This window comes from Abramis brama, assembly GCF_963993115.1.
Source record: "Abramis brama genome assembly, chromosome: 16".
NCBI lineage: Eukaryota > Metazoa > Chordata > Actinopteri > Cypriniformes > Leuciscidae > Abramis > Abramis brama.
In genome coordinates, this window is record NC_139978.1 from 29,743,558 (window position 1) to 29,755,370 (window position 11,813).

General features: G+C 35.4%; 1 protein-coding gene across 1 annotated transcript; it reads left to right on the plus strand.

The window, feature by feature from the left end:
* The first annotated feature begins 2,305 nt into the window (after positions 1 to 2,305).
* LOC311065989 (N-acetyllactosaminide beta-1,3-N-acetylglucosaminyltransferase 3-like) lies at positions 2,306 to 10,214 on the plus strand. The gene is made up of 2 exons (XM_084086913.1): positions 2,306 to 2,395; positions 7,678 to 10,214. Exons 1-2 carry the CDS (start codon positions 2,380 to 2,382, stop codon positions 8,838 to 8,840), a joined length of 1,179 nt encoding a protein of 392 aa, XP_083943039.1. The 5' UTR covers positions 2,306 to 2,379; the 3' UTR covers positions 8,841 to 10,214.
* Positions 10,215 to 11,813: the final 1,599 nt, after the last annotated feature.

The following is an 11,813-nucleotide window of genomic DNA, read 5'->3' on the forward strand; positions in this document are numbered from 1 at the left end:
TAGCCTAGTTTTGACATAAATGGACACTAAGTTACGACTTGCGCACTTCTAAATATTTTTGCGTTGCACCATTAAACTTAGTTGAAGCGTAACTCTACGTATAAACTAAATATTTACGGCAGCCTCCGATCAGGAGTAACGGATGGAATAAAATATCAGACAGACTGAACTGCATCAATAAGCTCTTCTCTTACCTGACAGACTTCAATTATTTAGACATATATGATTATGCTGAAATTTACACTCGCTTACATTTTAAGAGAGAGAACATTATGTGAAAAGATTACTTTGTTAGCGGCTATCTTTACACGAACCCATCCTAAACAGCACACCTGTGTGCATCGGTCCATGTTGTGCATGTCAAATATCAGTCATAATCAGTAAATGTAATTTCTTATGTTTTTTGTATCAATATTTATTTATTGATCCTTATTCATTTCATTTCAAATACAGTTTCTGAATGTTATTTACATATAAAAACACTTATGCTATTCATGATCAAGTATCGTATTTAATGGAAACTTATTTTTACCGTTAGTAACGTGAGGCAAAAGAATGAAGGATAAACTGAAATTCACAGCATTTCAACACAACATCTGCTCACGTATTTGAAGGCTGCTATTGGATCATCGAGGCTAAACGTCATATTATGCGACTACGCATTACTTTACGGAGACCTACTAGCTACGACCTACTAGCTACGTTCTGCCTTACGAACAAATGGTGCAACGGAATAAAGTTCAGAGTTAGTTACAAACTAGCTAGTAGTTACTAAGCCTCTAGTGTGGACTTTACATTCCAATTTAAGAAAGAACTTACGAACGGCTGGTGCAACCCTACCCAGAAGAGTAACATTTAGTTTTATGTGAAAATCGCTCAATGAACTACATCTCTCGTCTCGCACTACGTCACCATCCGTTGCTCCGTATGCACTGCAGTCTGGTACAAAACACTCAGGCATGACGGCGTAACGTTACGATTATAACGTAAGAAGACTATAGAAAAAATGGCAGACGTTAGCTTCAGTAAAGTTAGCTTCATTCATTGAGAGAAAAGGTATGACGTCACGTGCGCTTTTTGGGTTTGTAGTCTTTGTAATTATACGTATTTTCACAGTCTTATACCTCAACAGTTTTACATCAAACTGCGACTTTCTTGACTTTAAAATGTATCTTTTAAATTGACAAACATCATATGTGTAATTCGGGGCACAATTCAAACGAGATCAAAATATTTGTTGTCTCTCACCACTGACTACCATACAATATTTTTCCGATATAAGGTCCCATGGTGGTCAACCGGAAGGGGAGGGACTTAGGCTCTCTATACGATGAGACGAGCTCCAGTTCACGTGCACTGTAATATCGCGCTGGTCCTGCATGTCCTGATTATATTGTCTGCTATTTGCTTCTTTTTTTATTTGCAACCTATTTGCAATTGGTTGATGAAACATCAATTAAAATTAAGATTCAATTTCTACAAAATGAAATTCACTTGGAAGGCTTAGAAAGGCTTTATACAAAACTAAACTTAATGAAGTGGTCAAAATCATGTCTGACCCACTCCATATGTCTCCCGATATATATTGCGCTATTTTACTCATGCTGTTCACTTTTCATAATCAACATAGATACAATTAAAAAATAACATTATATTATTTATTTATAATGGCTAGGTTATAAACAGATATTATATTATGTATAGTTTGTGATATTAGCTCACTTTTCGGCAAAAGCTCTGCTGGCTTTTATTATTTGAGAAATAAAAACTTGTGTTAAAGTTATGCAAATGGTTAATTATTTGTATGATTAATTGCAAAGAGTCAAGTCAAGTAAAGTTTAGATTGTTTTTAGCCATTAGATTGAAAAAAAATGATGTGTAAATAATAGAAATACAGTTCAAAATGGCCTTTCTTTAAATGCAAATGTAAGGTAAAGCATGTGGCCACTCCTAATTACAAGACGAAGATAAAATGCTCTTAAACTGGATGTGTGACAGGCAGTGTTGGGAAAGTTCACTTTCTACATGAACTAGTTCAAAGTTCAGTTCACAAATTTTAAAATGAACTAGTTCAGTTCATAGTTCATACTCAAAATTTTGAACTAAGTTCACAGTTCCAAAAATGAACTAGTTCATAGTTCTTTTTTTCCATGTTGCTGCGAGATATTATTTTTCAAAATGATTGCCACGGCCCATATACCACAGACAATTATTTTATCAGTTTTAACACTGAAGCTATGCGTCAGAGTTTTCCCATCCATCCTCACCGACCTTGTCATACTCGTTTTTCATACGACGCCTCCTTGCTGCTTTTTGATTTGTAACGTAAGTGATGAGTCGTTCATGAACGATCCATTCATTGCGTCTGTAACGTGACAAATGAAAGACTCGGAAGGTAAAGTAATTATTTATGTTCCCTGTAAACGATTTTTGACTGCATTATAATGATTTCTTAATTCAGAATATGATCAAGATTGCGTAGGTGGATGTGTTCTGGGAATTTGCCAGTTAACAGTAGCCTATAACATTTAAAGCCCCTTATGCTTAAATGAACGAAATGACTCGAAAAAAGATTTGTTCATTTTGATGAACGAGATCGAACAAGAGAGTCAGTAGACACTGGTGGCTGGTCGTAGACACTTTCGCCTGGAAGGCTCTATAGAAATCTGGCACTTTATTGAACGAAGTTGAACTGAGAGAGCGTGGCGTTCACAGACACCAGAATGAACGAGTGATGAACACTGGTGACAGGCTGTGGAATGGGGTTTAATTGCCTAAGGAAAATTTTTCAGTCAAAATATATTTTTCTTTAACCCCTGGATTCAATGCTTGTTCCAGTTTTCTCAGGGAACCAGGGTTAGATTAGTAACTTAAAAGTTCTTAGTAACTGGTTGAGGTAGGGTTAGGATGCTTATTTTGATGCTTATTTTGCTCTTGTGTTAGGTAGCAAGCACGTGCTATGTCAAACATGATGTTTCTTTTATTTGCAGCTACTCAACTGGTAACATGTAGCAGTAGCCTACTTTTATAGTAAATTTGTTGCTAAGCCCAAAGAGTCTGTCCTGTAACATGTCATGTCATGCAACGCGTTTCATTCATGAATCTTTACATGAGTTTTGAAAAAAGTGAAAGGTCCACAAACTATATCAGCTTTGTTATAGTTTCTTTTAAACTACTGATTCTGACCTGGTTTTGCTTAAGGACCCAGATTTTATATTTTATGGCAAAACACAATTGAATATAGTAGCCTATATAAAAGTAAACAAAAATGTCCATAAAACTGATCAGTGAAATGGATTTTATAAAATACTAAATGATTAACATTGACAGGCTGAAAAGGAAAAAAGATCATTTTGTATAGGCAGCACATCAGGTTTTGAGACACTGCTTATCTTTAGGCTAAACCACATTCCTCTATGACGGCAGTATAGCTAGAGGCTCCACAGTTTATTTCCTCATTAACCCTCATGTGGTGTTCATGTCATTTTTGACTGGAGAAGATTTTCTTTTTCCTGAAAATACTAGTTAATGTTATCGCATTGAACTGAAACTTAGTGACTTTGTTCACAGAGACTATAACAACTTGTCCAAATTTTTATTTATTTATTTTTACTTTTTTTGTGTTGTTTTTTTCACCTTGTTACACCTATGGTGTTCCCTGTCAAAAATGACAGGCCTACACAAAATAGCTTATAAATCCCTTGTTATGCTATATTATCCCCAAAAATTGGATTCAATCTTTTTATCAACTTGTTTTCTTTCAATTAGGACTGGTTTTGTATTCAATTTTCAAACAGTTTAATTGTAGGAGTCATTTATCCGAGCTTATGCACCTCAGTTTTTGAGTGAAAAAAGCATTATTTGTTAATAATTTTGGCAATATTGAGAAAAATATGAAAATAAATTGCACTGTTGATCACACTAGTCTACTTTAATGTTTAACCAGGAAATTTCTTTTGAAATGCTTTTATTTTGTACAAAATGACACAGAGTCACACTTGTGGTGTTCCCGGTCAAAAATGACGAGCCTACACAAAATAGCTTATAAATCACTTGTTATGCTATATTATCACCCAATATTGGATTCAATCTTTTTGTCAACTTGTTCTCTTTCAATTAGGACTGGTTTTATATTTCTATTTGCATCTGATTAATCGTAGGCCTCATTTATTTGAGAGTAGGCATCTAATTTTTTTAGTAAAAAAAAACATTATTTTTGAATAATTTTGGAAATTTTAAATAAAATCTGAAGAAAATTGGCACTGTTGATCACACTAGTCTACTTTAATTTTTCACCAGGAATTTTGTTTTGAAAAACTTTTATTTTGTACAATATGGCACAGAGTTACACTTGTGGTGTTCCACTGGGCCATTGAGGGCCATTGTGGGCCATTGTTTCAATCCAATGCACAATGACCAATGCATCCAATGAATGGAACAACACAAAATATGTATCATTTTAAAGCTTAGAATCTCAGCTTTTTAATGTTTAGATACTTTGATCAACTCCTAAGGACTGCTGAGTTATCACTCTAAAACTGAGTGTACCCCCTGCAAGCGCCACCTAGCTGCGAAATAAATAATCATAATATTTTTCAAAACTATTACCTTGATCAACTTAAAATAGGTGTCATTTGAAAGCTTAGAGTCTGAAATTTACAATTAATGTAGCCAATTTGATAAACTCCTAAGTAGTGCCGAGTTATTTGCTGATAATTAGAAGAAAAAAAAAAATCATAATTTATAAACTACTTTTTTGTATTACATTCAGCAATATGTCAAATACATCATACAGCTCAGATAGTCCTGTGTCATATGTCATTTGAAAGGTCTCAATGAGTAGAATACAACAAGCATAATTGTTTCAGGCTTTTTACTAAACTTGAGCTAGGTTTTTCTAAAAGAAGCCCTTCAAGAGACCCATGTGTAAACCATGTATGGATTCTGAATTTTAGATACATTTCCGCTCGTAACTTCATGAAACATGCTCCGATTGTGGAAAATGACACATCATTATTTACAGCAGATGCTTACAATTAAAATGAGTCCATACTCAATATAATCCATCACTCAGAACTAAAGATATTCCTCATGGAGTTCTAACACAAAAAAATACCACGACAGCTCTCGACCTGTGGTTAGAAGCATAGTTTCTAGTTTGCATGACATGTGGACTTAATAAATCCTCATCTTGAGCAAAATAAGCAAGCTGACATTCAGTACAGCTTGTCTTTTATTTAGAATACATACAAATGTTATTTACGTCTTTTAGTTTGTCAAGAGATTTAAAGCAGCGCCCCCCCTAGCGCCCTCAATTGGCCAGCCGCCCCTGGCTGTATCCGAAATCGCATTCTCTCTTGTGTTGGTAGGCTTATATATTTTGAATAAGTAATTTCTTCACAACCGCTAAAAAAGTATGCTCTAGTAGTGCGAGTGTTTTTAGTTAGTGATGGGAAATTTCCTGGTTGACACAAATACACCCAGACTGTGTTGAGAGAACTGTAGCGTTTGCTTCTAGAACCCTTACAGCGGCCGAAAGGAAATACTCTACGGTTGAGAAAGAGGCGTTGGCTTGTGTCTGGGCCGTAGAAAAGTGGCGGCCATATTTGTGGGGTCGACACTTTACGCTAAGAACTGATCATTGTGCGTTCACTAGACTATTGGCAACCAAAGGCATTGGCTGGGCCGGTATGCGGGTCGCCCGGTGGTCGGCACGCTTGCTTTGCTACACATATGATGTGATCTAACGATCCAGGCTGCCATTACCGACAGGAAAGTGAAGTTCACTTAATTTATTAGTATTTAGTTTCAATATTACTTTAGCTCTACGCTTAGTCTGACTCCAATTTCAAATGGTAATCAAATTTAGATTGTGTTTCTTATTAGAAAATAACCATAAATATTATGACTTAATTTAGATCTTTAATTATTCTGAGTATCCCATACTTTCAATTATTCATTCATTAAGGGACCCGATGCTGCACAGAGTCTGGATCTCACAGACAGGGACGGACTGACAATCTGTGCGTTCTGGAAAAGTCCAGAACAGCCGTCCAACCGAGGGCCGTCGGCACAAAAAAAAAAAAAAAAAGAGTAATAAAGCAATATGAACAGCGAACAGCAGGGGCACTAATATGATCACTTATATGCTACGTGTAAAAACAACAACTGAGGAAGAAGAGTCTGCCTAGCCACTGACAGAAAGTTAGTTTTATAAGGCTGCGCTTTTAAATTTGCTTACATTATATTTGAATAGCAGTGGTCTCCAACGTGGTGCCTGTGAGTTGCCCGCTAAACACATTTACTTGCCGTCACAACTTGCCGTCGGGGCTCCAGACTTCGAATAAATGGTATAGCTTAATTTTGCGACCTTTTCAACTAAAAGTTTCAAGTTGAACTTTTGCCTCTACAAAATTACCCAACTCTCTTTGATTATACGCTGTCATTTGCGTTGTGTATGAGAAACATCAAATGGCAAACGCAGACACAGTATTGCCAGTCTAATCTTGGTCAGAGGGTGCAGGGTTTGCTAATACCTCTTTAGTTGGTTGCCTACTGCTCACTCATACAAAAAAGTGTAGTTTATTTAGCCATTTCCGTACAACTTGCCAAGTCATTGATAGACAGAAATCAAAAGGTCTTCAAATGACGTGCCTACTGCTCCGTTCATATGCGCCTTTAGTTTGACCTATCCTGGACACAGATCTGCGGTAGCACCAGCCTCCTCATAATCTACTAAAATAATGATTTCAGAATACTTCAGAATAAATCAAGATGTAATATTTATTTGTCAGGTAAAAAATTATCATGCCAATTACACAAGTAAATGATTAAAAGACGTAAAAGACGTTAAAGACATAAATGGGCACTAAGATACAACTTACGCAGTACTAAATATTTTTGCGTTGCACCATTAAACTTAGTTGAAGCGTAACTCTATATATATATAAACTAAATATTTACAGAAGCCTCTGATCAGGAGTAGGCTAACGGTTGGAATAAAATATCAGACAGACTGAACTGCATCAATAAGCTCTTCTTTTACCTGGCAGACTTCAATTCTTTAGATATATATGATAATGCTGACATTTTCACTCGCTTACATTTTAAGAGAGAGAACATTATGTGAATAGATTACTTTGTTAGCCGCTCATCAATACGAACCCTTCCTACAGTATGTGCATCTGTCCCATTGGTCCCTGTTGTGCATATCAAATAAAATCAGTCATAATCAATAAATGAAGTCGAGCTTAGGATAGAGAAACATAGTATTTATAGTCATATGGATAATCACTTGATGCCTTTCCCACAAGTTTCGATTAGGTTAACAGAACAGAAAATTGTATCAGACCATGGTATTCTGTTCTTTCTGCAAATTAGTTAATTTAAAGTCATTATCTTTGACACATTGAGGCTGATTTTTTTGACAGGACTTCACTGCAACAGAACATGAAAACTACATCCACACAGGGCACAGAGCACTGATACAACTTCTAGACATGATTCACTGTAGTAGTTTAACAACAGAGAGCAGAATTTAAATTTTTAGCTGAATATCTCTTTCATTAATTCAGTTTCATGGACAGCCTTGAATTAATATTTTGTAATTAGGTCTGAAAAGTCCTTGTTGAGAGAATGTTTGTTAATACTGTGAATTGTGTCTCTTTTCCTAAACAGGTGTGAAGATGAGAAAGAAAAATGCAGAGACAATAGTATTAATTCTCACCGGTGTTGTGTGTCTTTTCATTATTATGAACAAAAATGACACTGAAGACGACGTGATATCAAATAGCAAAGACACATATGAGATGCTCCGTCATCAAATCCATTTGCCCAGATCCAAAATTTTCCAGCCTTTGTCTTCACGTTGTCAGCAGAATATGTCGGCTTATACTGTGACTGGATTTTCTACTCTGCCAGGTCATATCCAAGATTTCCTGCTTTACCGACACTGTAGGAATTTTCCCATGCTGCTCGACCTGCCTAATAAGTGTGGCGGACCCCTGAACTCTGCAGATGTCTTCCTTCTGCTGGTCATCAAGAGTTCTCCCGAAAACTACGACCGGCGAGAAGTCCTGCGGAAAACATGGGCTAAGGAACGACTGCACAAAGGTGTGTGGATCCGTAGAGTCTTCATAATCGGAACAACTAAAACTGGCTTCGAGAAGCGCAGGTTGAATAAGTTATTGAAGCTGGAGAACAATGAGAACGAGGACATTTTACAGTGGGACTTCAATGATTCATTCTTTAACCTCACACTGAAGCAGATCCTTTTCTTAGAGTGGATGGAAAGATGGTGCCCACAGGCTAGATTTCTCTTAAACGGGGACGATGACATCTTTGCCAATACGTTTAACATGGTTGAGTATCTTCAAGGTCAAGAGGACAATGATGGAAGTAAACATCTCTTTACCGGGCACCTCATCCAGAACGTAGGGCCTATTAGACGCTCTTCAAGTAAATACTTTGTCCCGGTGCAGGTTCAGGAGTCTGAGAGCTATCCTCCTTACTGTGGTGGAGGAGGCTTTCTTCTCTCAGGCTTCACGGCCAGAACAATCTATAACATGTCTCACTCTATAATTCTACTGCCCATTGATGATGTTTACATGGGAATGTGTTTGGAAAAGGCTGGCCTCAAACCTACATCCCACTTTGGTGTAAGAACCGCTGGTCTGCATGTCCCAGCTGAGAACGTTGACAAATTTCACCCTTGCTATTACAGAGAAATCATTTTAGTCCACAGATTTCTGCCGCACATGATTTTTGTGATGTGGGATGAAATACAAAACCCACATTTGCAATGTGGAAAGACAAATTCCTCTCTTCAGGGAAGCCCGTAAACAAAAGAAAGGGAAGCATAATTGCTAGAATTGATGTAATCAAAGAATTAACTTTTTTTCTACACCATGTTTTACCATGTCACTTCTCAAGAAAATGATTTGGTGTATTGTGTTGCACTTTAACGGAAATGAAAAGGGTGGTTGATTACTTTCTCAGCAAAAGAAGTTGGTTTTTATTCTTTCTTTTAAATAATTAGAGAGTGCTTATGGAGATCTATAATCTATATCTTTCCTTTTTTAAATCTAAGTGCATGAAGTGGCGTTCACTTGCACACAGTCTATGCATTAAATGATTGCTGCAAAAACAAATTAAGTAATTTGCAAAAAAAGTATAATTAAATAATAATTATAATTAAAAGTATAATAATTTCCATCATTTCAGTTCTTTTGAATCAAAGTGGTTCGCAAATTCAGATGGTTCATCTGAATTATTCATTTCATGAATCACAAATCTGGAACGCAAAATTCACTGGACCACGTGCAAGAAGTTCAGTAAGCTTTAATGTGTGTTTTCAAATTATGACAAATTATTTTGATAGGCTACGTTTTGACATGATAAAGTTTGTTAATTTGACAACTCTCCTGTTCTCTAGAAATGTTTGTATTAAAAAAGGCGAATACCAAGAGTATTGTAGTAAAGAAAAGAAAGAAAACGTCTTTTTCTTACTTAACCTGTTAAGTTGCAATCCCACTTTTGAAAAATCCCCAGAAATGACATACCCAAACTGAAACAGATACAGTTCATGAACCCTTTGTACTAAAAGCACAAGTATGATCTCGTTTGAAAGCTGACACCTGGCAGTTTATTGTAAATGTAGAATTAATTATTGTCATAATGACAAAAATTGTTATAAATAGCTTCAAAGTTTTGTAAAGTTATTAGAAATTATTTTTTATGAAACATCCTCATGAAAATAAAATTGAAGTTGGCACTGGAGCAATCTAGAAATGCACTACAGCTAAAGCCACATGTCTAACCATTTTATGTTTAAAATCTGAAGATAATAAGTCCAAAACTCTGTATTTAGTTAAATGTTTTTCAAGACCATGTCAAATGACTTTATTTTGATTTGACGCTAAAATGCTACTGATGTTTATTGTCATCTTCTAACCATCTATCCAGTATATTGTCTTTATTGTTTTGTGGTGCAAACGAGCCCCATTCAGTCTCAGTCTCCCCCTGCACACATTCACACCTCTCCAGCATGGTTATGGCTCTAAATATGCATTTCTTTTGTCTGCATTATAGTTACTAACGACTGGCTATTCACAGGCTATTCATATGGTTTCAGTCCCTAATTTCTTTTCTCAAAGTTCACCTCACATTTTAAACTGTATCAAATGCATTTCTTGAATAAAGAAACATTTCAGTAAGCATTCAAAAAATAATAAAAGTATAACTTCTAGGTGGCAGGTGCACCTAGGGCTAGCTAGCATGTTAGCTTAGCACACCATCAATACACGACAATTTATGAGATTAAAACCCATGTTTGTGCTACAAACTTACTTTATAAAGCAAATCGAGTATTTTAAATAATCTTCTGTGATCTAATTTGGCTTCAGATAAAAAAATCAGACAGAAAATATACTATTGGATAGTGTTCTGCACAATGTTAGTCTATATAGATTAGCATTACATTATAAATATAATCTATTATTATGAAAATACCTGGCATGGCTTGAAAAACACAGGTAACTCAAATATCATTGCAAACATGTTTATTGTCTTCAAAACGTCTGTATCTGCATGTTACAGCGCAATCTCTTGTTAGCTTAGTGTGTATCAGTCATAGATATCATATGGGTCATTCCTGGTATGCGGTGACATTTTGGCTTCATAAGTGTTGGAAAAAAAAGTACATGATTTTCATGTTTTTAGCATTCTACCAAAATAGTGACATGTTTACCTATAAGGAATACATATTGGTCAGGGACTCAAAAAATAATAATTATGGGTAGATTGTTCAGACACTGTCCATGGAAATATTCCACCCTGTTAGGGACATATACATAGTTATCACAACATGTTAATAATGTAAATGTTAAACAATAATGAACTTTTCTTGGGTAGTATATGTCCCTTATGCCATCTTATAAATTTTTTTTCTTCTTGAAACAAGCAAAACAATTTTTGATGAATAGTATATGTCTTGTTTATTAAAAACAGGTACTTTTTGTGCCCATTTTTGCAAATAGTATGGTAAATAATAATAAAAAATTTGGCTCAAAAACATATATTATGCTGTTCGTGCTCCTCACCTCACAAAATAAAACAGAAGTATACCAAACATTTAACAGTGCTGTCAAATTATTATTTAAAATGACTTGTCTAACAGGGTGGAAAGGAGCATAACAGGGTGGAACGGAATATAACAGGGTGGAACACCAGTGTTAAAAGGTTCAGTGTATGAGCTTTTTGTCATTGTCCTGCATGGTTTGCCATCAGTAATGTTTGGAACTGCACCTATATAATACTGTTTCAAAACAATAAAATAAAATTAAAATCCAAATTTCCTTTGGGGGAGGGACACAAAAAATAACTATGTGGTTCCTTATCACAATCAATCATGGTGGCAAAACAATTCTCTCTTCAGATGGCTAGAGAAATATTTACAAATTAGAGAAGACAGACATAATAAATTACATTTTTATTTATTTATGTCTGATTAAAAAATAAAGATACTATAATTAATTTGAATTAACTAGATTAACAAACATATACAAAATTCTATTAGAATTTCCACCCTGTTAGTTTCACATTCCACCCTGTTAGGTTTATAGACCTAACAGGGTGGAATCTAACAGGGTGGAAAATTCTGAGCTAAGTTAGTCATAGCTCTTTGAGTGATTAACATTTAGCTAGCTAACCTTCTACAGATGAACAGAACTTTTATAACTATATCAGATTTGTTTTTAATTTTTTTTGATAGGACAAACATTCTCAATAACATAGCCTAACAGGGTGGAACATAA